This window comes from Cydia amplana, chromosome 23, assembly GCF_948474715.1.
Source record: "Cydia amplana chromosome 23, ilCydAmpl1.1, whole genome shotgun sequence".
In the NCBI taxonomy this organism is placed as follows: domain Eukaryota; kingdom Metazoa; phylum Arthropoda; class Insecta; order Lepidoptera; family Tortricidae; genus Cydia; species Cydia amplana.
In genome coordinates, this window is record NC_086091.1 from 3611967 (window position 1) to 3639225 (window position 27259).

Genomic DNA, 27259 nt, shown 5'->3' on the forward strand with positions numbered 1-27259 from the left:
AAATATATTAAGTGTTGTTATATCATTTAATAATTATACTAAATAAGCGTTATTGTAACTGATATTATAATAAAAATGTTTATAGCCATCGATACGCACCCATACGCACCGCAGGTCCAACGCCAAAGACGTATTAATCGGTCACAGACCACAGAGCAACATAGACCTAGGAGCATATGCATAAAGTTCAATTTCAGTTTTGACACTTCGGTGACTTGGCGTCTGAGTGACAGCTTTTGTGTTTGACACGGCGTCGAAAAGGTTAATTTATGATCCGTTTGTAAAGTAAATAAATAAAAGATTTTAATTTCCAATTATCCTTTTTATTTATAAATATATCTTACATCTATGTACAAGTAAAACTTACAATGTACAAAACAGATCGATAAAATGGTTTTGGTTAACAGATAAAACAATGTTTTGAAATGTATATGTCATATAATGCTGACATGTGTGCTGCCACATAGTATTTTTCAAACTGGTAGGGTACGCTGACAGGCGGTCTAGCACGAGTTGCGTTTTCGCGCGAGAACGCAACTCATGCTAGACGGGCAGGTGTCATCTCAGTTTATAAACTTACTTTACTCTTTGGTTTATAACCTAAAAATGCCAAATGGCGCAAAATTGTATTGAATTTACATCTATCTAGTATTTTTCAAACTACCCTTTCAGTAGAAAGGGTAGTTTGAAAAATACTATAATAAATAGTGCTGTTTTTTATAAGGCAGAGGAAATATATTTTTCACCTCAGCAGCTCGAACAAGGGTACTTTGCTACTTAAAAACAGTGAGCAAAATCGCATTTTGCTCACTGAGTGGGTCAAAATGATCAAAATGCGATTTTGCTCACTCAGTGAGCAAAATCCGATTTTGCTCACTGTTTTTAAGTAGCAAAGTACCCTTGTTCGAGCTGCTGAAGTGAAAATTTAACTGTTGGTATATCTTAAGAAAACATGTGTGAATAGAGGTAAGTGATGAAGAAGGAATACATTTTTCGGGTTCTCTAATATGTTCTCACTGCTGAGGTGAAAAATGTTGTGTACTACACGAGATCAAAGTTATTTACATCTCGTGCGCTTTTGAGTCCCTTACTACGCTCAAGATTCTAAATTAGATTTACTCGCTACGCTCGTGAATCTATTATAGAATCTTTCGCTTGCACGGGACTCAAAATAAGCACTCGAAGAAATATCAAACTTTGATCTCTTGTTGTACAAATAACTATTCCATGATTTTGAATGAACGCAAAATCGAAGCCTGTAAAAAAAAACAATATTTCAAAGTTATTATTGCGCGATAGGTGTGGCTCACTCTGCGATTTCATCGCGTCACTACAAGTACCTACAAGTACATGCGGCCCACACCAATTCTGGTGTCTAGCCATAGTGGTTGCCGCGCACCGCTACGGAACGGACGCCTGCTTGCGCTTGCGCCACCTAGCGGTCATATCTGTCGTAATAGACGCGTTTTGTTAGAGAGTGAATCTTCCGTACCTAGTACTATTATTAAGGGTCGGTTGCACCGTACTGTTCGCATCGTTAAAGAGTTCGCTAAATTTTAATGTATGGAAAGTATCATAGTAAAGCGGGCGGGCGCGTCAGCTGACGTCACAGACAAGACATCCTCTAGACTGAGCATAGTAACGCTACCCCCTCTGCCACTTATACGGTAGTTTTACTCCATCTTCGAGTCAATCCCGTGCCGTGATTGGTCCGTGTCTTTGAACGGACCAATCACGGCACGGGATTCGCTTACCTCGTCCCCCCGCACCCCCGTATTTTTGGCAGCATCGGTTTCATGAAATAATTGCTCTAAACTCCGTCTAGAGGTTTCCTGGAGGATTCCTGGTCTATGGCTGACGTTGATCGGTCTGCCAAATGTGGTTGGTGCAACTGGCCCTTATTCTGTGCCACAGAATAAGTAATAGTATTATCCAATGATTTATAACTCAAGATAGGTTATAGGCGTTCCAAAATTGAAGCGCTTAACTTGTGACAATTTGTCACAAGTTGCCTTTAGACGCGGCTGGACAAGCGAGAAATGTGCACGTGCTAACGAGCTCCCGCACACCGAAAGAGAAAGAGACGAGCTTATGTTTAACAACGAGTGTGACAAAGATGGATGGAATGAGAAAATTAATCAAAAATAACAGATTTCTTCGTAGGCACAGAAATAAATATGGAAGTATTTTTTGTGCTCCTCAAGTATGAGTATAACCTATCTATGGTTATATAATATCATTGGTATTATCATACAGAACGGCCACGCACCGCCCCGCCCCGACTCGCATTACCTCGCCCCGCGCCTGGCCGCGACATGAATGTGTGCGTGTCGCTCTACTGAGAGCATGCCAGAAGTCCGTCAGATACACAATGACGCGTGTACAGCAGGGATGTTGCGGATGCAGATTTTTTGACATCCGCGGATGCGGATGCGGATATTTAAAGGCTCACATCCGCGGATGCGGATGCGGATGTCAAGATTAGGTACCTAGAAAACGTCAAATATTATCTTTTTAGTATTTTGTTATTTAAAATAAAACGAAACGTTTAGTATTTGAGCAAGAATATAGGTGCGTTATATTTAATAATTAATAAACAGTAACTTGGCCGACTTTTCTGGATCTAGACAATTTCGTTATAGGTAATGACGAAATTACCTAGTACTTACGCCGCCGCTAAGACGTTCCTGTACCGACTTGTTCGACATCCGCATCCGCATAAGCTCCGCATCGATTTTATGCGGATGCAGATGCGGATGTTGAAAATAATGCGGAAGTTCCGCGGTTGCGGATGCGGATGTTCGCAACATCCCTGGTACAGACGTGCCGCGCACACATATAAACGCAAATCATTTTTGATGTATGGCGTGTCCGCCCTGTGTCTGTGCTTCGGTTGTGTTGCGCGATCCATCTAGTAGTTGTGTGTGTGTGTGTGTGTGTGTGTGTGTGTGTGTGTGTCTCACGGGTTGACGGCGACCCACCCGCTGTTGCCGTCGGGGAGAGTGACTTGTACCACTCGCACGCAGCCGCCTGCGTCCGCCAGCTGTACATGTACACACATTACTATACATGTACGGCGTTATTCATAAACGTCGGCTAAAGATCGGTTTTCCTAGGATAAGCGGTGCCGTCATATAGCGGCCGTCTCCGTACTAAATAATACGGCTAAATATGGATGTCGTAGTATTTGTATGGAGACGGCCGCTATATGACGGCACCGCTTTCGGAGGAAACCAAAGCTTAAGTTAATCAGCCGATGATCGTCGTTTGTCCCTCTCTATGGCATAACGACGGATAGGGACAAACGATGATTATCAACTGATTAAGTTAGCAGCCGTTTATGAATAACGCGTTAGTTTGTCAATGGCCTGTCTCATTTCAAACATAGACAGAGAGAATCATACTATCTTTGTCTTACACTAGTACCAGAACCCAAAAAAAAGGATGAGTATAGTTTTTTTGGTTTTTTGGTGGTGACAAATTGGTTTGACCAACTATAACAGGGCACCGAAAACCTTATTGGAATGTACAGTCAGCAGCAGAAGAAAACGAAACAATATTTTCATATTTCAAGCAAAATACTCGAAACAGAAAATGCTCTACGTATACTACTATATGTATGTTAAGGGGCCCAATGATTAACGCATTCACTGCCAGGGGGTGTGGCCTAGGAACAAACTTGTATGACCGTAGACGCACATGTGCGTCGGGGGAAGTGAATGTGTTAACAGTCCGCCGGACGATATGCGCCTGTCAGTTAGAACAAAATTTTCATTTTCATACTGCATGACATTGTATAGGGTAACAACATGTAAGATTCATGATTGTCCCTAATCTGTTTTGACATTTAATTTATTTTATTGTTTTGCTCCATTTCTGTTCTCTTAGAGTGTAAGTAAAATTATAATTTTAATTTGTATGACATTTTTATGCGCATGATTTTATATTTTTGTATGTTTTTAATTGTCCTTAATTAATTAGCATGTATATTGACAATGTATCCGTTTTTCCTAGCGTGTAAGTGATTTGGTCTAAAACTGTAAGCTTACATTGTGTTCAATAAATAATAAAAAATAATAATAAAAAGTTGACAGTTCCGAACAACTGACAGGCCGATAGCGTCCGGCGGTCTGATTGGCCCCTTTACATATAGTTTTGCCCAAGACTGTCTGTCTCATTTCAAATAATCATACTATCTTTGTCTTACGCTACTAGCACGTAAAAGAATGGGATGAGAATAGTTTAGCTGGTTCTTACTAACTGACAAGTTGTTAGAGAACATAATTATTATATTTACCGGTGATTCGTCTCCCAATTGCTCAGCTGTAACAGCCTCGAGGAAATTCGATTCAGACTTCAGAGCTCCCTCCAAATTATCTGAAATCATGATGGTGATGATAAAAAAAATCATATTTGGGTTAATCAACTATCGCCGCTATACTTACTCAACCTCGTATTTGCAACACTCATTTGATGACAAAAACACCCGTATTCCGAATGAAAGAAAAGCGACATTTCCATCAAATGATTGTTGCAGATATGAGGTTGAGTAAGTAAGTATAGCGACGCTATTTCTTGTTATTCTGTCCCATCAGCGAGGAGACAATAGTAGCATAGATTGTTAGAAGAACTGCTGTACCATGTTCTACTAACATGCTCAGTAGATGTCCCATTATGGAAAGGTCTTATAACTACCATAAAATGCAAGTTTGGTTCATTTAAATACGAAAAACCTAGAGTTTTAAGAGTGACTCAGGAGACCGTAACCATAGCAACGTGTGACAAGAAGAAGTTGATTAACCCATTTACTATGTTACTCATGAAATACGTATTAAATATGAATAATAAACGTGTGCGTGTCGCGCGATGACCCTAATGTACATTGGGCGGCACGAGGAACTCGGGGCTATATTTTGTGTTAAGAGCCAACAGGAGTGGTCATTTCTCCATACAAACGTACTCGACTGTTTCCTCCGTGGGTTTTGAAGCTAGAGCAATGAATTTTTCAACACAGATTAATATTGTCAATATCTGTGTCGGACCGTTTTGCTTTTTTTGATATTTTTGTTTTTTAAGGCGCTAGAGCCCTTCAAAAATGGCCAAAATGGCCTAATTGACTATGCCGCAATGAGAGGCGCGCTATTCAAAACTTATATCAATTAGCCAAAAAAGCAAAACGGTCCGACACAGATAATGTCATAATCATTTAGATTTCCAAATTTAGTTACGATTGGTTAAGTTTTGGAGGAGGAAACAGTCGAGTACGAAACCTCGATTTTTGAGATTTTTACGCAGGATTTTTCGCCTTGTCCTTATCGCACTAGTTTTAGGAGCCGCTTCCGTTAGCGGGACGGGTATATTTACCTAAAATATTTAAATCTCAGCTCCTGTTGGCTCTTAAAAACTATAACTTACAAGTAAGAATGTCGTCAGTATCCCGCACCAGGTTGAGCGAAGTCTTCCCTTCCTGGAGGACGTATTTGTATTTCTTATCGCCTATGTACACCGCGTTGTGGCTTCCTGAAATTAATGTTTTTACCGATCAGGTACCTTCTAAATGCTGGTGAATTGTGCAAATAACAATACTTTAAGAAGTTCATTCTTGAAATATAATTAAAATCTAAAAATAATATACATAAACTTATGCTGCAATATGCGCTTGCACCTCGTATTTGATTTGTTCCCAAGGTCATATAAATTATGTTCCTCTGTTATATTCAATTTACAAATTAGAGTAGATTTAAAATGTACTACTACATATTGATGAATGAAAATACTTCTTACCACTAGCTTCCGCCGTTTCTTCACTTTCCAATTCTAATTCTTCCGTCGACTCGTAAACCTGAAAATATAAACATTACATTATTTACATTTTACAGACAATAAAATGACAGGTCGATTGCCCAATTACTGAATCAATAGGGGAGTATTACTGCAATGTTTTGCCGCCAGAGTGCAGCACTAGCGCCTTTAGTAAACCATAGAGTAACTTATACCTTAAACTGTTTTTTGACAAGTTTTCACAGACAATCAAATATGACGCTTACATCAAGGCGGTTTGTTTATAAAGGGCCTACCGGGAAACGCGAAATCGAAACTCAGCTATCTGCCTCTTTATCGCTCGAATATGCAAGAGTGGTAGAGAGGTTAGATAACAAAATTTCGAGTCTCGTTTGCGGTTAACCCCTGGATTGTGACTTATTGTGGGAGTGGCGCCCCCAATGCAGAGTTTCGCGTAATATTCCCAATAGTCAATAGTCAAAATATACTTTATTCATGTAGGCCTAGCTAATTATCAGAGCAATTTATTGATGTTATTATTCCATAAGAATATTGGATTATTATACAAATCAAATTAAACACAAATTAAATTAAATTAAGAATTTCACAAAAGGATCGTCAAACATGAAAAAAAAAAAAAAAAATTGATCAGTTGAATACACAGAACATATTAAAGAGGTTAGAACGGCTATCGCGCGCAGTTAGTATCGGAACCGGTGTCGCCGCTCGTTCCTTTCCACATTTCCACATTTCTCGCGCAACGGTAGTAAAAACTTGTGTGCCTGGTGAATGGATACGCCTCCTTTAGACAGATTTGATGTCTGGCTTCTTAATCTGAACGTTATTGTGGCGCAAAAGGCATGTTTACGTTTTTCGGTCAGCGCGGGCGAGTACTAGCATGCGAGCGTTTGCTCATAACCGGCGGCGACACGTACCCTGCTCGCATCGCCATTCTAACTTGTTCTGTGGTTGAATACTAACGTTGTCTCCCGGCGCGCCGTCCGAGACCCGCTGTATGGTGACGCGCGGCTGATTCACCACTATAGACTCCGCGAGGTGGCCCTGCAACATAATAACAATACAATATACTATGATTACAAACCAAAATGTAGTATTTTTTGAAGAACGCATTGTAATCAAATAATCATATTTCGGTGGCAATCTTACACAGATATACCAAGTCACGAATTAAAAAATTTAATAATTGTGTTAAGTGTAAAATAAATTAAAGCTTCCAGTACTTGGCAGTTATGTAGATGGCGCTGTATGGCTTCGAATGTTATACGTACGGTAACTCTGGTAGTCAAAAGATGACGTTTGACAATAGACTAGAATAGATGACAAATTTACATTTATGGTATTTTGCCGCGACATCTACTGTCAACTAGCAGAACTGATAATGTCCGCTACTTGACGTTAGATGTCGACTACGAAGTAACTCGCGTTTTGGTAAGAAAACCGGTGTATGGAGTTACAACTCTTTCTTTACTTATATGTCAGAGAATGGCTGAATTGTGCCATCTAATGTTTCATAACTTGTTTTTTAGATACAATGTAATAATTTTGCTACATACAATACAAAAAATACTATAATAATATGTCATTAGTTAGAAGTAAGCTATGATGCTGTGCCCTTACAGGGTCCATGTGAGACATTGTACATTTATTCTGACATCTATACTGTACCATGGTTGCAATAAAGAATTATGAATTAAATCTATCGCCTTGAAGAGGCGTTTCATCACGCAATCTTTGACAAATCGAGCAAACTAGGGTGTACAGTCGCCATCAGATATATCGGAGCGGCCGGGGTGCTCAAAAATATATCAACACGACTCTAACGCCTTGACAACAGAGGCGTGTTGAGATATTTATGAGCGGGTTGGCCGCTCTGATATATATGACGGCGACTGTACACCTGAGTGGCGTTCGGCGCAGTTCCGCCGAGGCGTCATAGAGTGCGCTGTCAAAAACAAATGAAATCCAGAACAATTGAAGTGATGCTGTCAATCGATCTTCACATGAGAACATGATGAGAATGAATGGGAGATGACGTCTGTGGCGGTTCCCGGGTCTAATCCACTGGTTTGCTTTGAATAAAAAGTGTAACGTGTGCTATGATTTGTAATGAGTCTTATCCAGTAAAGACTGAGTTGAATAACGTATTTAATTGACGAGGGCTCGCCATCCATGATTGAAGGTCCTGATGTGCTCCTGATAGTATGATACGCCCACGATTCCCGACATATATTTCTCTATGAACAGTACACACCTGTGTGTTCATGTGTGCATACAGCAGCCGTTTCCTCATGTAGCCAGCTCCGCAGACCAGACACTCGCACGGCTTCTTGTCGCTGTGCACGAAGCGGTGCGTGTTGCGGTTGTCCCGCGAGTTGAACGACTTGCCGCACACCTGACACATGATAACACACTGAACACATCAAACAGTACACACCTGTGTGTTCATGTGTGCATACAGCAGCCGTTTCCTCATGTAGCCAGCTCCGCAGACCAGACACTCGCACGGCTTCTTGTCGCTGTGCACGAAGCGGTGCGTGTTGCGGTTGTCCCGCGAGTTGAACGACTTGCCGCACACCTGACACATGATAACACACTGAACACATCAAACAGTACACACCTGTGTGTTCATGTGTGCATACAGCAGCCGTTTCCTCATGTAGCCAGCTCCGCAGACCAGACACTCGTACGGCTTCTTGTCGCTGTGCACGAAGCGGTGCGTGTTGCGGTTGTCCCGCGAGTTGAACGACTTGCCGCACACCTGACACATGATAACACACTGAACACATCAAACAGTACACACCTGTGTGTTCATGTGTGCATACAGCAGCCGTTTCCTCATGTAGCCAGCTCCGCAGACCAGACACTCGTACGGCTACTTGTCGCTGTGCACGAAGCGGTGCGTGTTGCGGTTGTCCCGCGAGTTGAACGACTTGCCGCACACCTGACACATGATAACACACTGAACACATCAAACAGTACACACCTGTGTGTTCATGTGTGCATACAGCAGCCGTTTCCTCATGTAGCCAGCTCCGCAGACCAGACACTCGTACGGCTACTTGTCGCTGTGCACGAAGCGGTGCGTGTTGCGGTTGTCCCGCGAGTTGAACGACTTGCCGCACACCTGACACATGATAACACACTGAACACATCAAACAGTACACACCTGTGTGTTCATGTGTGCATACAGCAGCCGTTTCCTCATGTAGCCAGCTCCGCAGACCAGACACTCGTACGGCTACTTGTCGCTGTGCACGAAGCGGTGCGTGTTGCGGTTGTCCCGCGAGTTGAACGACTTGCCGCACACCTGACACATGATAACACACTGAACACATCAAACAGTACACACCTGTGTGTTCATGTGTGCATACAGCAGCCGTTTCCTCATGTAGCCAGCTCCGCAGACCAGACACTCGTACGGCTACTTGTCGCTGTGCACGAAGCGGTGCGTGTTGCGGTTGTCCCGCGAGTTGAACGACTTGCCGCACACCTGACACATGATAACACACTGAACACATCAAACAGTACACACCTGTGTGTTCATGTGTGCATACAGCAGCCGTTTCCTCATGTAGCCAGCTCCGCAGACCAGACACTCGCACGGCTTCTTGTCGCTGTGCACGAAGCGGTGCGTGTTGCGGTTGTCCCGCGAGTTGAACGACTTGCCGCACACCTGACACATGATAACACACTGAACACATCAAACAGTACACACCTGTGTGTTCATGTGTGCATACAGCAGCCGTTTCCTCATGTAGCCAGCTCCGCAGACCAGACACTCGCACGGCTTCTTGTCGCTGTGCACGAAGCGGTGCGTGTTGCGGTTGTCCCGCGAGTTGAACGACTTGCCGCACACCTGACACATGATAACACACTGAACACATCAAACAGTACACACCTGTGTGTTCATGTGTGCATACAGCAGCCGTTTCCTCATGTAGCCAGCTCCGCAGACCAGACACTCGTACGGCTACTTGTCGCTGTGCACGAAGCGGTGCGTGTTGCGGTTGTCCCGCGAGTTGAACGACTTGCCGCACACCTGACACATGATAACACACTGAACACATCAAACAGTACACACCTGTGTGTTCATGTGTGCATACAGCAGCCGTTTCCTCATGTAGCCAGCTCCGCAGACCAGACACTCGTACGGCTACTTGTCGCTGTGCACGAAGCGGTGCGTGTTGCGGTTGTCCCGCGAGTTGAACGACTTGCCGCACACCTGACACATGATAACACACTGAACACATCAAACAGTACACACCTGTGTGTTCATGTGTGCATACAGCAGCCGTTTCCTCATGTAGCCAGCTCCGCAGACCAGACACTCGTACGGCTTCTTGTCGCTGTGCACGAAGCGGTGCGTGTTGCGGTTGTCCCGCGAGTTGAACGACTTGCCGCACACCTGACACATGATAACACACTGAACACATCAAACAGTACACACCTGTGTGTTCATGTGTGCATACAGCAGCCGTTTCCTCATGTAGCCAGCTCCGCAGACCAGACACTCGTACGGCTTCTTGTCGCTGTGCACGAAGCGGTGCGTGTTGCGGTTGTCCCGCGAGTTGAACGACTTGCCGCACACCTGACACATGATAACACACTGAACACATCAAACAGTACACACCTGTGTGTTCATGTGTGCATACAGCAGCCGTTTCCTCATGTAGCCAGCTCCGCAGACCAGACACTCGTACGGCTACTTGTCGCTGTGCACGAAGCGGTGCGTGTTGCGGTTGTCCCGCGAGTTGAACGACTTGCCGCACACCTGACACATGATAACACACTGAACACATCAAACAGTACACACCTGTGTGTTCATGTGTGCATACAGCAGCCGTTTCCTCATGTAGCCAGCTCCGCAGACCAGACACTCGTACGGCTACTTGTCGCTGTGCACGAAGCGGTGCGTGTTGCGGTTGTCCCGCGAGTTGAACGACTTGCCGCACACCTGACACATGATAACACACTGAACACATCAAACAGTACACACCTGTGTGTTCATGTGTGCATACAGCAGCCGTTTCCTCATGTAGCCAGCTCCGCAGACCAGACACTCGCACGGCTTCTTGTCGCTGTGCACGAAGCGGTGCGTGTTGCGGTTGTCCCGCGAGTTGAACGACTTGCCGCACACCTGACACATGATAACACACTGAACACATCAAACAGTACACACCTGTGTGTTCATGTGTGCATACAGCAGCCGTTTCCTCATGTAGCCAGCTCCGCAGACCAGACACTCGCACGGCTTCTTGTCGCTGTGCACGAAGCGGTGCGTGTTGCGGTTGTCCCGCGAGTTGAACGACTTGCCGCACACCTGACACATGATAACACACTGAACACATCAAACAGTACACACCTGTGTGTTCATGTGTGCATACAGCAGCCGTTTCCTCATGTAGCCAGCTCCGCAGACCAGACACTCGCACGGCTTCTTGTCGCTGTGCACGAAGCGGTGCGTGTTGCGGTTGTCCCGCGAGTTGAACGACTTGCCGCACACCTGACACATGATAACACACTGAACACATCAAACAGTACACACCTGTGTGTTCATGTGTGCATACAGCAGCCGTTTCCTCATGTAGCCAGCTCCGCAGACCAGACACTCGTACGGCTTCTTGTCGCTGTGCACGAAGCGGTGCGTGTTGCGGTTGTCCCGCGAGTTGAACGACTTGCCGCACACCTGACACATGATAACACACTGAACACATCAAACAGTACACACCTGTGTGTTCATGTGTGCATACAGCAGCCGTTTCCTCATGTAGCCAGCTCCGCAGACCAGACACTCGTACGGCTTCTTGTCGCTGTGCACGAAGCGGTGCGTGTTGCGGTTGTCCCGCGAGTTGAACGACTTGCCGCACACCTGACACATAATAACACATTTAATTAATTAAGTGTCACGGCCGAGCCAGTATGTATAGTCTAATAACCTGTAATCAATAATTAAATACTTGTCTATGCTACTACATACTTCGCAGACGTAGCGTTTCTCTCCGCTGTGTATGCTGACATGAGACTTACAGTACTCCGGATACACGAAGGTAGCTTTACATACTTCGCGCTTTAGAGGTCCCTCGCCCATTGAAATGCCGTAATATAGTCTAATACCCTAAAATAAATAACATCCTATGTTGCTACATACCTCGCAGATGTAGGGTTTCTCCCGCTGTGTATTCTGGCGTGTTTCTTATAGTGCTCCGGATACACGATGGTAGCTTTTTACATACTTCGCACTTTAGAGGTCCCTAGCCCATTGAAATGCCTTAATATTAGTCCTGAAAAATACTTGTCTATGCTACTACATACTTCGCAGACGTAGGGTTTCTCTTCGCTATGTATTCTGGCATGAGACTTATAATACTCCGGATACACGAAGGTAGCTTTACATACTTCGCACTTTAGAGGTCGCTCGCGGGTCGCTCGCCCATTGAAATGCCGTAATATAATATAAAAATCTGAAAAAAAAAAACTTATCTATGTTGCTACATACCTCGCAGATGTAGGGTTTCTCCCCGCTGTGCATTCTGGCGTGTTTCTTGTAGTGCTCCGGATACACGAAGGTAGCTTTACATACTTCGCACTTTAGAGGTCCCTCGCCCATTGAAATGCCTTAATATAGTCTTTATTAGACTATATTAATAAAATAAAATAAATACCATCCTATGTTGTTACATACCTCGCAGACGTAGGGTTTCTCCCCGCTGTGTATTCTGGCGTGTTTCTTGTAGTGCTCCGGATACACGAAGGTAGCTTTGCATATTTCGCACTTCAGAGGTCGCTCGCCCGTGTGAGACGCCTTGATGTGATAGTCTAATAACCTGGAAATAAAATACATACTTATGCGATTGTAAATATTATGTAAATAACCAATGCATGAAATGTATGTGTAATGTATGTAACTATTAATTAAATTAAATAAGGCACAAAAATGTCCTCTATCATTTTGGAAAAAAGCTGACACTCTTCATTCAAACTGCTGGATAGATTTTTATCAAACATAGCTAAGTACCACCGCAAGAAAACTCGCTTTCACGTAAAAAAAAAACCGCATTGAAATTGGCCCATCCGTTTGAGATCTGTGATGCCGCAGACAGTTATAAATAAAAACCGGCCAAGTGCGAGTCGGACTCGCGCACGGAGGGTTCCGCACCATCAATAAAAAATAGAGCAAAAAATCGTGTTTGTTGCAGGGATCGGATACCAGTATTTTTTTCAAACCGGTTTCGTACAATGACCCCAAACCGTTATTATAATGTTCTTGGTTTCGCTAACCGGTATTTTAAATGGTTCAGGGAACAACGTTTGATCGCCGATTCCGTTCTCAAAGAACGGAATTGAAACGTTCTTTCGTATAACCATGTATAACGTTTTTGTTCTCTGTTACCGGTTATGAAATGGTTTTGGGAGCGAACGGTTCTTAGCTAATTCCGTTCGCGGGAACGAAAAGCTAATTCCGTTCTCGGGAACGAAATCAAAACGGTTTTCGCCAGCCGCAGCCCCAAATACATTTTCCGAGAATTAGACAAGGGCAAGCGGCGGCGCGGTGGCCATTTCAAAGGATCGTCCTTTGCCAGCGTGGACGTTGGAGTTGGATTGGTTGCATTATATTTATATTATACTTTAACTTTTATTATTAGTACTTAGATTCCAAGATGGCGGCCATGCACTATGTCATAAAAGTCGTCATGGGTGTCGTTTATAAGGTTTTAGGGGGTGCAGATTTCGAAAATGATGGCCATTTTAGAATCCAAGATGGCGGCCATGCAATATGTCATAAAAGTCGTCATGGGTGTCGTTTATAAGGTTTTAGGGGGTGCAGATTTCGAAAATGATGGCCATTTTAGAATCCAAGATGGCGGCCATGCACTATGTCATAAAAGTCGTCATGGGTGTAGTTTAAAAGGTTTTAGGGGGTGCAGATTTCGAAAATGATGACCATTTTAGAATCCAAGATGGCGGCCATGCACTATGTCATAAAAGTCGTCATGGGTGTCGTTTAGAAGGTTTTAGGGGGTGCAGATTTCGAAAATGATGACCATTTTAGAATCCAAGATGGCGGCCATGCACTGTCATAAAAGTGGTCATGGGTGTCGTTTATAAGGTTTTAGGGGGTGCAGATTTCGAAAATGATGACCATTTTAGAATCCAAGATGGCGGCCATGCACTACGTCATAAAAGTCGACATGGGTGTCGTTTATAAGGTTTTAGGGGGTGCAGATTTCGAAAATGATGGCTATTTTAGAATCCAAGATGGCGGCCATGCACTACGTCATAAAAGTCGTCATGGGTGTCGTTTAAAAGGTTTTAGGGGGTGCAGATTTCGAAAACGATGACCATTTTAGAATCCAAGATGGCGACCATGCACTATGTCGTAAAGGTCGTCATGGGTGTCGTTTATAAGGTTTTAGGGGGTGCAGATTTCGAAATTTATGACCATTTTAGAATCCAAGATGGCGGCCATGCACTATGTCATAAAAGTCGTCATGGGTGTCGTTTAAAAGGTTTTAGGGGGTGCAGATTTCGAAAATGATGACCATTTTAGAATCCAAGATGGCGGCCATGCACTATGTCATAAAAGTCGTCATGGGTGTCGTTTAAAAGGTTTTAGGGGGTGCAGATTTCGAAAATGATGACCATTTTAGAATCCAAGATGGCGGCCATGCACTATGTCATAAAAGTCGTCATGGGAGTCGTTTATAAGGTTTTAGGGGGTGCAGATTTCGAAAATGAAAGCCATTTTAGAATCGAAGATGGCGGCCATGCACTATGTCATAAAAGTCGTCATGGGTGTAGTTTAAAAGGTTTTAGGGGGTGCAGATTTCGAAAATGATGACCATTTTAGAATTCAAGATGGCGGCCATGCACTGTCATAAAAGTCGTCATGGGTGTCGTTTATAAGGTTTTAGGGGGTGCAGATTTCGAAAATGATGACCATTTTAGAATCCAAGATGGCGGCCATGCACTACGTCATAAAAGTCGTCATGGGTGTCGTTTATAAGGTTTTAGGGGGTGCAAATTTCGAAAATATGCCTAATAATATGCCTTTATACAAAGATTCAAGTCCCGTACACAAAAAAATGTTTGATCTCCATACAAACTTTCAACCCCTATTTAACCCTTTTAAGGGACGAATTTTTAAAAACCCTGAAATCACTTTTCTTGTATTTTTATAATATGCCCTTATACAAAGATTCAAGTCCCGCACTCAAAAAAAATATTTGATGTGCATACAAACTTTCAACCCCTTTTTTCACCACCTTGGGGGGTGAATTTTCAAAAACGCTGAAATTACTTTTCGTGTATTCTATAATAATATGCCTTTACGCAAAGATTTAAGTCAGGCACTCAAAAAAATGTTTGCTCTCCATACAAACTTTCAACCCCTATTTCACCACCTTGGGGGATGAATTTTCAAACACACTGAAATTACTTTTCTTGTATTCTTATAATATGCCGTTATACAAAGATTCAAGTCCCGCACTCAAAAAAATATTTGATATGCATACAAACTTTCAACCCCTTTTTCACCACCTTAGGGAATGAATTTTCAAAAACGCTGAAATCAGTTTTCTTCTTTTTTATTATAATACCTTATTACGAAGTTTCAAGTTCCTAGCTTACAATAAAATTTTAACCCCAAGACAAACTTTCATCCCATTTTTAACCCCCTTAGGGGTTGAATTTCTCAAAATCGCTTCTTAGATAAGATAAGATAAGATAAAAGATAGTTTATTCAAGTAGGCATAATTACAATGCGCTTATGAACGTCATATAAAGCTAGGTAGACCGGCTCCAACCCTACACGTCTGCCCCGAGAAGATTGAAATCCCCCCTCAATTGGAGGAGGGTATCCCATTATGGGACCGGCAACAAACTCGCGGGACACATCTTTTCAAAAATAATTACATCTTATAATTAACATGCATTACGAGAAAATAAGGAAAAAAAATACAATTTAAATTACTATAGATTTCATGCAATTACACACATAAGGTATAATAGAAATTTGATTTAGAAAATATACATATGTACATGGAATCATACAAATTCGTAGCTCTTTCAGAAAACATATTAAATTCTTACAAAAGGAAAAGAAAATAAAGTTATTAAAAGAAGCTTAGCTCTTATACATTTTATAAATGCAACCTAGTGTCCAAATTTCAACTTTCTAGCGTTTGTAGTTTCGGCTCTGCGTTGATGAGTCAGTCAGTCAGTCCATCAGTCAGGACACGTGCATTTATATATATAGATAATAACTAGCTGTTGCCCGCGACTTCGTACGCATGGATTTGTACATTGGTGGTTATATATTCTACATTAGCTTAGAACATTATGCAGCAAAATATAGCAGTAGGGACTGTTAATCATTTGTTAATTATTATTATACACAACCTGTGGCTACGAAGTTTCAAACCCCTAACTGAATAAAATTGTTCTCGATATAATCCCTCTCAACCCCCAGCATATTTCCAAGTCCACTATGTAGTAAAACCTACTACCTAACTACATATTTACGGAGTTTGAAGTTCCTAGCTTTAAATAAAATTTGAACTCTCTACCAATTTTCAACCCCTTCCTAAATATTTTAGGGGATGAATTTTTAAAAAGCTGAAATTACTTTTCATGTATTCTAATAATATGCCTTTATACAACGATTCAAGTCCCGCACTCAAATAAATGTTTGATCTCCATACAAATTTTCAACCCCTTTTTTACCAACTTGAGGGATGAATTTTCAAAAATGCCGAAATCGGTTTTCCTTTATTCTAATAATATGCCATTACACAAAGATTCAAGTCCCGCACATAAAAAAAATGTTTGATCTCCATACAAACTTTCAACCCCTATTTAACCCTTTTAAGGGACGAATTTTTAAAAACGCTGAAATCACTTTTCACGTATTCTTATAATATGCCCTTATACAAAGATTCAAGCCCCGCACTCGAAAAAATATTTGATGTGTATACAAAACTTTCAACCCCTTTTTCACCGCCTTGGGGGATGAATTTTCTACTAGCAGTAGCCGTAAGTCCTCATATGAATGCTTACCCAATGTGAGATCGATACTTATTTCTCCTGCAACTGGTTCACTATGACTTAGTGAGGCCATGGATATTGTCTGCTGGCTGGGCTTACTTGCCAAGGAACATAACTTAGCAAACTTTGAATCCGTAAAGCTCTTAGCACTGCCAGTATCTAGCAATACTTCAGCTTTGATACCGTTGATGTACGTAGGCACCGTTGTTCTGCGTAACGATGACGGTGATGCAGCGACGATGCTGGAACTGACATTATTCGTATCAGATATGGCAGCGCTGGTTTGATTCTTGCTACGACATACGTTAGCAAAATGTCCTTTCTTATTGCAAAGCTGACAAGAAGCGTCGAAGGCGGGGCAGGTCTTGCGTGGGTGTACACGTCCTCCGCAAAAGAAATATTTTCGATTAGAGCGCAGAGCTGGCGCGGCAGTGGAAGGGTTTCCGCTTGGACCAGCTGTATTGCGTATATTTTCAATAGTCGCATTCACAGGGATGTTGTTGTTGTAATGTAATGTGTTGACTTCTGCCATCTCTAGGGAGCGAGCTTGGTTGTGTGCTTCATCCAATGTTAGGCTCAGGTTCTCAAGAAGTCTTTCTCTTATTTTTGTTGAAGAGATACCTGCTATGAAGGCATCACGGATATTGTCGTCCCGGTTTTTTTTTGCCATCGACGGCAGTGAAGTCACAGTCTTTAGATAATTGTTTCAGAGCTTGAATATAAGTGTCGATTGTCTCTTCACTGTTTTGCTTTCGTGTAGCGAGAGCATGACGCGCGTAAAGGATGTTCTTAGGTTTTACGTAAATCCCGTCTAGTACGCGTATTGCTTGTTCGTAAGTTTGAGACTCGCTTATGTAGTTATAGACATTTGGAGACAGGTGATTAATTAAAATATTTAGCTTGACCTGATCGGAAGAGAGAACTTGCACCGCGAGGAAGTTGTTGAAGGTCTTCTTCCAATGTTCCCATTCTGCGGCCGCGGCGCTTTGCGACGGGTCTCCTTCAAACCGTTCAGAGCGTAAATATTTATCCATTCGTAATTAGTCGATTTGTTTGCTAATTAAATTGAAATAAAAGACAAAACCTAACTTGTAGGTTTTAATTAGCAAAACATGACGTATGTGAATGACAATATGAATTAGGCATAGAGGATAGAAGAAGAATAAATGATGAGAGTAATTAATGAGGTTTACCACAACGCTGTAATTACTTTTCTTGTATTCTAATAATATGCCTTTATGCAAAGATTCAAATCCCGCACTCAAAAAAATGTTTGATCTCAATACAAACCTTCAACCCCTATTTAACCCTTTTAAGGGATGAATTTTTAAAAACGCTGTAATCACTTTTCTTGCATTCTTATAATATGTCCTTATACAAAGATTCAAGTCCCGCACTCAAAAAAATGTTTGTTGTGCATAAAAACTTTCAACCCCTTTTTCACCACTTTGGGGGATGAATTTTCAAAAACGCTGAAATTAGTTTTCCTTGCTTACAGTAAAATTTTAACCCTAAGACAAACTTTCATCCCCGTTTTAACCCCCTTGGGGGTTGAATTTTTAATAATGTTCAATTAATGTAATTTATTTATTTTATGTTACGCGTTTATAAGAAGTTTCAAAGAATTTGTAATGGATTCCATCTTTCAACCCCTTTTTAACCCTGTTAGGGGCTGGATTTTTAAATAGTCTGGAGGTAAATTAAACACAAGTCGTCTCCTTCACGATTTTCGTAAACATCTCTTCTAAATACCTAAAACTGGTATGGATGTGTTCCTCGTGGTCTCTAGAATACGAATTGACCGGTTTTATTTTATGGAGAGGGGGACGTGTCGAAAAAAAGGGGGGGAAAGTGGGCGGTCGACCAGCATTGATATTTGTTCACATCTTGAGTCCTATGGGATCGATCGGTTCGTTTGAGGTGTCGTTTGAAAGAGTATTAAACGTGCTATTATTGTTTCATAATAAATGTAGTCATAACTTTAGTCGTTTACAAAATATTTTAATATATTTATGATTTTTTACCGTGCATGGATGGCATAAGTACTGACAAAACATGCGTCTAACTCAATAAATTATAACTTTACCGCAATTAATGTTATTACAAAATATACGAGAAATTTCATTAGCTTTCTAAAAACATAAATTTTATTGGTGTATCATATTATATAGCCATGTATTTTTTTAAATATAGAACCTACCGATTTTTTTTATAGAATATTTAATGTAGAAAATTTGATGTAGATTACTTATGTTTCAGAACATTTTTTGCTACAGGCCACCGTTTACGAGTTATTAACAAAAAATATTAACAATTGATTATAATTAACTTTCTCCCTTAAATATTTTTTTAAATATTAATCCCAGCGAAAAAGTGTACAGAATATTTAATGTAGAAAATTGTATGTAGATTACTTATGTATCAGAACATTTTTTGCTACAGGCCACCGTTTACGAGTTATTTACAAAAAATATTAACAATTGATTATAATTAACTTTCTTCCTTAAATATTTTTTTAAATATTGATCCTAGCGAAAAAGCGTATAGAATATTTAATGTAGACAATTTTATGAAGATTACTTATGTATCAGAACATTTTTGCTACAGGTCACCGTTTAAGAGTTATTTATAAAAAACTACAAAGGGACCTTTAAATCCGATTTAAGTTTTCTAACACAACAGGACTGATCAGTTCATCAGCGTCACATAACATAAAGTGACCTCCGCATTGGATAGACATCAACATTGAATGTTCCAGTATTCAAAGAAACTTAATTGCTAAATTGGGAATGAAAACAACTAAACATGTGCCAGAATCCCCAATTTTAAACTACTACGTTTTTTGCTTATCGATGTCAGTGTCATAAGCGCCATCGGCAATAAGGTCCCTTTTCATAGATAATAGCACATTTAATTTTGGAAACAGTGAACAATAACTATCCGTGAAGTCCGGTTTTAAGTATAGTAATAGTAAGATTAGGTCAATATTGAGTAAACTATCTATATTATATTTATTTACTATTTTATTTTACGGTTTAATTTATAGTTTTTGCTTACCTACTGATTCATTGGCGTTTGGCATTGTAGTTTTAGCTTGTAAGTATGACCACAGATTATATAATAGTTCTTACGAACAGATACTTATCTCTCAAAGAAAACGCAAATACCTACCGTTTTAATACCTACACTAAAATACAATGGAATGACCTTCAACGCGCCGCCGCGCACCGGCGCAACGCTAGGGTTGCCGACGCTTAGAAATGATTTACTAATATAAGATACCTACCTACTTAGGTAGGTACAAATATAAGTTTTAATTGTCAAACTAACATTAGAACTGGTCATATAAAAGCATAGCGTAAAATAACCATGAGCAAGATAAGTTGCAATAAATATTCCGTTTATGTGTTTCATTCCGACGAGTGACTGCGAGACATTTTAAAAGGTCATATCTCCCTGCACTAAACGCAGTGTTTACGTCGTTTTATAAACCGCGCAATGAATCAATAATTCAATACCACCTAAGTAGCTTGTAGCTTGCAACCACAATTGAATCTATCGTAAAAATAAAACCAAAAGTACTTGTATTGAGAATGTCTACCTACTTTTCCTATCTATCGGAAGAGCAAAAACGGTATTTTTTATTAGTTTTGTTGTTTCTGCATTCATCCACACTACAAGTAGTGTTATTTGTTCATTGGTTCAAGACATTTCTTTCGCATACATTTTAGCATATTCGAGCGCGCGGCGACGCGACGTGCGTGCGTGAGCGCGCGTGGGCGCGTGGCAACCAACTGGCTTGCTTTTCTACCGTGAACGGGAACGGATTCGTAGGTATAAAACCGAGCTCGCGCGGAGAGTTCCATAGGCCTGGTATGACTCTATTGACAGTTATAAGATGTACTACGGTATTTAAATAACGCTCGTCTGTAACTACATGATCTTAGATCTACAATAGCGACTCATAACTTCTCTGTTCGACTGTAAGTCATACAAGATAGTTAAGTAGCGATTGCGATATAAAAAGCTATAAGTAGAAGACTTTATCACACGTTTAGAACCTTAAGTGCAAATTGCAGATTATTACTCATATTGATGTTAAGGTTGTTCAATTCACTTTGAGCTATAAGCTATAATACTAGCAGCTTAACATGCAATATACTTAACGCCCAAAACAGCTACTGTAGATCTTAAATCTTTAGATGAAACTTTTAAACACTTTTATGTCACCAGAGCCTGTAAACTGTAAACTAAGACTATAGATGTAGCTATTCTAGAGCCAGGCTGTCTTTAGGTAAGAAAATTGGTGCTAAGTGTCGCCTAATTGTTTGTTGGGATTTATATAACGGTGCATGCGCAGTGACCCATGCTGAACAAAATTCATTATTACTTGGTTATATAATATCATATCAATAAAACATGTTTTTGGAAAGCTAATGAAATGTCTCGTATATTTTGTAATTACATTAATTGCGGTAAAGTTATAATAATTTATTAAGTTAGAAGCATGTTTTAGCAGTACTTATGTGCATGCACGGTAAAAAATTATGTTTTCAATTATTTTGAAAATGACTAAAGTTATGACTACAGTTATTGAAAACCAATTATAGTACGTTTAATATTCTTTCAAATGGTATCTATCACCAACTGATCAATAAAATAGTACCCGAGAAATAATGAAAAGTTGACGCCGGTCGCCCGCCATTTACTTACGTGACGGCGCTTAGTGACCCATGCTGAACAAAATTCGTAATTACTTGGTTATATAATATCATACACCAATAAAACTTATATTTTTGGAAAGATAATGAAATTTCACGTACATTTCGGATACCGGGCGTCGGTAACATAGTGAGGTGAGTTTTCACTTCTATCGGCACTCCCGGAGTGCAACCGTTGTTGCTTTTTAATCTAATCTAAAATACCTTCTGTAGGTAGTTGACTGCATTACTGCAGGAAATATCAAAAAGGTCATTTTATAGAAGAAAAAAAACATATTTAACCGCCTTCAAAAAAAAAAGGTTCTCAGTTTGACCCGTATAATGTAATATGTATGTATGTTTGTTAGCGATTATCTCGCGTTTGGCTGAACCGATTTTGATGCGGTTTTCAGAAAAGTGTTTGTTACATCCTGGGGAAGGTTTTATTATACATGGAGCTGAGCTGATGCTGAACCCTGGCTGTACCTAGTGGAACTCAGGTTTGGTGCAATATAGGCCAACGCATTTTGGTCATTCGTCTCGTCTTGATGAGCACTTGGGATAGCAGTACCCAAGATAGAGCTGATGCTGAACCCTGGCTGTACCTAGTGGAACTCCACACTCCGACTGTCGGATGACCAAAACGGCGTGTGTCTATGTTGCACCAAACCTGAGTTCCACTAGGTACAGCCAGGGTTCAGCATCAGCTCTATCTTGGGTACTGCTCTCCCAGGCGCTCATCAAGACGCGTCGGATGACCAAAACGGCGTTTATCTATGTTGCACCAAACCTGAGTTTCACTAGGTACAGCCAGGGTTCAGCATCAGCTCTATCTTGGATACTGCTCTCCCAAGTGCTCATAAAGACGAGTCGGATGACCAAAACGGCGTTTGTCTATGTTGCACCTAACCTGAGTTCCATTAGGTATTGCCAGGGTTCAGCAGCAGCTCTATTTTGGGTACTGCTCTCCTAAGTGCTCATCAAGACGAGTCGGATGACCAAAACGGCGTTTGTCTATGTTGCACCAAACCTGAGTTCCATGAGGTACCTACTGCCAGGGTTCAGCATCAGCTCTATCTTGGTTACTGCTATCCCAAGTGCTCATCAAGATGTGACGGATGACCAAAATTCGTTGGCCTATGTTGCACCAAACCTGAGTTCCACTAGGTACAGCCAGGGTTCAGCATCAGCTCAGCTCCATGTATACTAAAACCTTCCTCAGGATGTAACAAACACTTTTCTGAAAACCGCATCAAAATCGGTTCAGCCAAACGCGAGATAATCGCTAACAAACATACATACATATTACATTATACGGGTCAAACTGAGAACCTTTTTTTTTGAAGGCGGTTAAATATGTTTTTTTTTCTTCTATAAAATGACCTTTTTGATATTTCCTGCAGTAATGCAGTCAACTACCTACAGAAGGTATTTTAGATTAGATTAAAAAGCAACAACGGTTGCACTCCGGGAGTGCCGATAGAAGTGAAAACTCACCTCACTATGTTACTGACGCCCGGTAACACGATACATACGTTTAGCGGAGGTATTCTATTTATTTATTATATATATATTATTATCATTCTCAAATAAGATAACACTTTTTCATTGACATGTTTATTTACATACTGCCATGACAACGTCAAATTATTTTTTGAACATAGGTAAAGAGTCTTGAAAAGGAGTCCGCAACATAAATGTCAAATAACATTGAGTTTTTCTTTATTGATTTAAATGCCATCTAAATTAACCTAACCTAACCAAACCTATCCTATTGAAGCGCGGCACCCTACCGCGGCGCCGGGCCCGGGCCCGTGCACCGCTCCCCGATTATGAGTGGCCATCTAAACCTTACGCCCCTTACGGTCACGTGATCGCCTTACGCTGTCTCAAGTTTATAATTTTTTCCCCACCTCAAAAAGTGCCCAGCGCCGCTAAAGAAGTTTTCACTTCAAAAACTATTCTAGGCAATAATACGCCCCGCCCGCAATACGCGCCTGTGTGACGGAGCCTTTAGGGGCCCATCTAGTCAGCGACAAGTCACCGCCTGCCTCGATAACGTGTGTTAGCATTGTTATGACCAAGGACCGGAAAACCCCTCTTTACGCTTAATCCTATCCATTCGGTAACCCAATCAATTCGGTTACCTTATCATTCGGTAACCCTATCATACTGTTACCTGATTGTAACGGTAAGCTTATTGAAACGGTAACCTTAACCGTTAACCGAGTTAATCTCAAAACCCCATCGCGTTAGGGTTTTTGTTAGGGGTTTTTAACCGGTTTTTATTCAGTTATGGTAACCTTTATTATCGGTTGCTTATTGGTTTGCTACATTCGTATTTAGTGATGTGCCGTCAGTCAAATACTAAGAAAAATTGTTAATAATAAATTAACTACATATTTTATAATAGTTTATTTTGTTATTTTTGTCAATTTTCTTAATTTTGCTTATTTTAATGTTTTTGTTTATTTTATTTATTTTGTTTATTTTTTTATTTTGTTTATTTTACTTATTTCATTTATTTTATTTGTTATTAATTTTGTTAATTTTATTAATTTTATTTATTGTATTTATTGTATATATTGTATTTATTGTATTAATTTTAGTTTATTTACTTTATTTATTTTATTTACTTTATTTACTTTATTTACTTTATTTGCTTTATTTGCTTTATTTGCTTTATTTGCTTTATTTGCTTTATTTGCTTTATTTGCTTTATTTGCTTTATTTGCTTTATTTGCTTTATTTGCTTTATTTGCTTTATTTGCTTTATTTGCTTTATTTGCTTTATTTGCTTTATTTGCTTTATTTGCTTTATTTGCTTTATTTGCTTTATTTGCTTTATTTGCTTTATTTGCTTTATTTGCTTTATTTGCTTTATTTGCTTTATTTGCTTTATTTGCTTTATTTGCTTTATTTGCTTTATTTACTTTATTTACTTTATTTACTTTATTTACTTTATTTACTTTATTTACTTTATTTACTTTTTACTTTATTTACTTTATTTACTTTATTTACTTTATTTACTTTATTTGCTTTATTTGCTTTATTTGCTTTATTTGCTTTATTTGCTTTATTTGCTTTATTTGCTTTATTTGCTTTATTTGCTTTATTTGCTTTATTTGCTTTATTTGCTTTATTTGCTTTATTTGCTTTATTTGCTTTATTTGCTTTATTTGCTTTATTTGCTTTATTTGCTTTATTTGCTTTATTTACTTTATTTACTTTATTTACTTTATTTACTTTATTTACTTTATTTACTTTTTACTTTATTTACTTTTTACTTTATTTACTTTATTTACTTTATTTACTTTATTTACTTTATTTACTTTATTTACTTTATTTACTTTATTTACTTTATTTACTTTATTTATTTTAATTTATTTTATTTATTTTATTTATTTTATTTATTTTATTTATTTTATTTATTTTATTTATTTTATTTATTTTATTTATTTTATTTATTTTATTTATTTTATTTATTTTATTTATTTTATTTATTTTATTTATTTTATTTATTTTATTTATTTTATTTATTTTATTTATTTTATTTATTTTATTTATTTTATTTATTTTATTTATTTTATTTACTTATTTATTTTATTTATTTTATTTATTTTATTTATTTTATTTATTTTATTTATTTTATTTATTTTATTTATTTTATTTATTTTATTTATTTTATTTATTTTATTTATTTTATTTATTTTATTTATTTTATTTATTTTATTTATTTTATTTATTTTATTTATTTTATTTATTTTATTTATTTTATTTATTTTATTTATTTTATTTATTTTATTTATTTTATTTATTTTATTTATTTTATTTATTTTATTTATTTTATTTATTTTATTTATTTTATTTATTTTTTTAATTTTATTAATTTTGTTTATTAAACATAACCTAACCATTGTTCATTAATTTTTGTCATAAGCATTTATTTATTTAATTTTATTGTTAAACATTTTTTTTTACTCTATTAAACATTTAGAAGACCTGACGTATTTTCCTTTAGGTATATAGTTAAATGTTCCCAAGTTTTAATTCAGGCGTTCTGGGTTTCTGGCTTATATTGATATAGCTTGCATTTTTATACTACATACATTACTACTTAATTCCTTTTACTCTTTCGGGTTTAAAAAAATCCCGTGAATTGGAGAAGAAAGTTTTGTTGGAATGTAAAAAGCATACTAAGTCTCAAGTCTCAGAGTTGGACTAAAAATAACTTGAATAAGAAGAAGAATAAGAACATACATTTTATTCTTATTCCAATCGATTTGAATAAGAATAATTCTTACACTCGTTATTTTAGAATAAAATAAAAGTTAATAAATCATGTCACTTTTATTTTATTAAATGAAAAATAAAAAACGGAATATTTATTCCAGGTGTAGGATTATTCTAAATAACGTTTTATTCAATTAGAATGTTAACTATAGATAGATAGTAAAATGAATGTTCGGTATTAAAACCTTCTCCGTTTAGTTATATTGATTTTATACATTTAAAACATTGACATATTAAAAGAGTGTGACTTTTCTATTTAGATTTGCACCAAAAACATGTATTCTTTATTAATAAATAAGAAACAACGATGATACGTGTTTAAATATACAATACATAATCCACTTCAATTTCACCCCTCTTTTCAATGGTCGGATTGATTTGAATTTTTTTTTAGCGTAAAAGATTTTATTGTGATAGATAGGTACATTTTTTGAAGTCTTCGAAACGGTGATGATAATTTTATAATGAAGCTACATATAAAGTAAACTGCGAAATTATAATTATGATGGTTCAATGTATATTTCTTTGCGTATTAAGTATGTATGTATTTTGTTTATGATTCCTATCAGCCTTGAGGTCATACGTGTGCTATCTCTTTCACACCTACGGAAAGTGAATGAGATAGTAAATTACTGCAGGTAAGAAAAGAGTCCTACGCTTATCAACTAGATTTGCAGAAAGTTGCAGGCGTGTTTCCACTTGAGACCGTCATTTATTACTCATTGGTAATAACAATAGGATTAAGTCGTGGTGTGGTGAATTCTTTGTCAGCATTTGCTAAACACGTGCGGCAAGCGTTGTGTCAAACGATATTAATATCTGTTAATTTCCGTCTAAATAATAAATGCAAATTTTAAATATCAGAAGAACTTTTAAAAACACCATAAGTCTTGGTAGTAACTCGGACACTGAAACCACATACTAAACATAATTCGAAAACAGAAAATAAACATGAGTATTTTCCCCATTTGTTCCTGCCCAACGTGACCGCCGCGATACATGAGGCGGGGACATATGGGAATGATTTAAATGAAGCGCCTATACCCATCTGTGCCCGGCGGGGAGAAATAGGAATACACCATATCGAGCCATTCCTTATCCTACCTTTAAAAACATCTTTCTTAGGGTTCCGTACCCAAAGGGTATAAACGGGACCCTATTACTAAGACTCCGCTGTCCATCTGTCTGTCACCAGGCTGTATCTCATGAACCATGATAGCTAGGCAGTTGAAATTTTCACAAATAATGAATTTCTATTGTTGCTATTACAACAAATACTAAAAACAGCATATAATAAATATCTAAGTGGGGCTCCCATACAACAAACGTTATTTTTTTGTTGGTTTTTGCGTAATGGTGCGGAACCCTTCCTGCGCTAGTCAGACTCGCACATGGCCGGTTTTTTTTATTCATAGCAGCTG

At 38.9% G+C, this 27259-nt stretch overlaps 4 protein-coding genes across 4 annotated transcripts in view; all 4 read right to left on the reverse strand.

Moving 5' to 3' along the window:
- Window positions 1-2959: 2959 nt before the first annotated feature.
- Window positions 2960-8641, reverse strand: LOC134658626 (zinc finger protein 691-like). Its single transcript, XM_063514279.1, has 7 exons — window positions 8603-8641; window positions 8420-8560; window positions 6763-6843; window positions 5785-5842; window positions 5416-5520; window positions 4262-4377; window positions 2960-3043 (listed from the first exon to the last, which is right to left on the reverse strand). Exons 1-7 carry the CDS (start codon window positions 8639-8641, stop codon window positions 2960-2962), a joined length of 624 nt encoding a protein of 207 aa, XP_063370349.1.
- Window positions 8642-9223: 582 nt separating this feature from the next.
- On the reverse strand, window positions 9224-9739 carry LOC134658627 (gastrula zinc finger protein XlCGF7.1-like). Its single transcript, XM_063514280.1, has 4 exons — window positions 9701-9739; window positions 9518-9658; window positions 9335-9475; window positions 9224-9292 (listed from the first exon to the last, which is right to left on the reverse strand). Exons 1-4 carry the CDS (start codon window positions 9737-9739, stop codon window positions 9224-9226), a joined length of 390 nt encoding a protein of 129 aa, XP_063370350.1.
- Window positions 9740-9955: 216 nt separating this feature from the next.
- On the reverse strand, window positions 9956-10471 carry LOC134658628 (gastrula zinc finger protein XlCGF7.1-like). The gene is made up of 4 exons (XM_063514281.1): window positions 10433-10471; window positions 10250-10390; window positions 10067-10207; window positions 9956-10024 (listed from the first exon to the last, which is right to left on the reverse strand). Exons 1-4 carry the CDS (start codon window positions 10469-10471, stop codon window positions 9956-9958), a joined length of 390 nt encoding a protein of 129 aa, XP_063370351.1.
- A 216-nt stretch (window positions 10472-10687) lies between these two features.
- LOC134658629 (zinc finger protein 585A-like) overlaps window positions 10688-27259 on the reverse strand; it is a 50539-nt gene continuing 33967 nt past the window's right edge. Inside the window, exons 21-27 of the mRNA XM_063514282.1 lie at window positions 12485-12626; window positions 11531-11671; window positions 11348-11488; window positions 11165-11305; window positions 10982-11122; window positions 10799-10939; window positions 10688-10756 (exon numbers count right to left, since the gene is read on the reverse strand). Coding sequence (XP_063370352.1) covers window positions 10688-10756; window positions 10799-10939; window positions 10982-11122; window positions 11165-11305; window positions 11348-11488; window positions 11531-11671; window positions 12485-12626 — 916 coding nt within the window. The remainder of the gene's footprint in view (window positions 10757-10798; window positions 10940-10981; window positions 11123-11164; window positions 11306-11347; window positions 11489-11530; window positions 11672-12484; window positions 12627-27259) is intronic.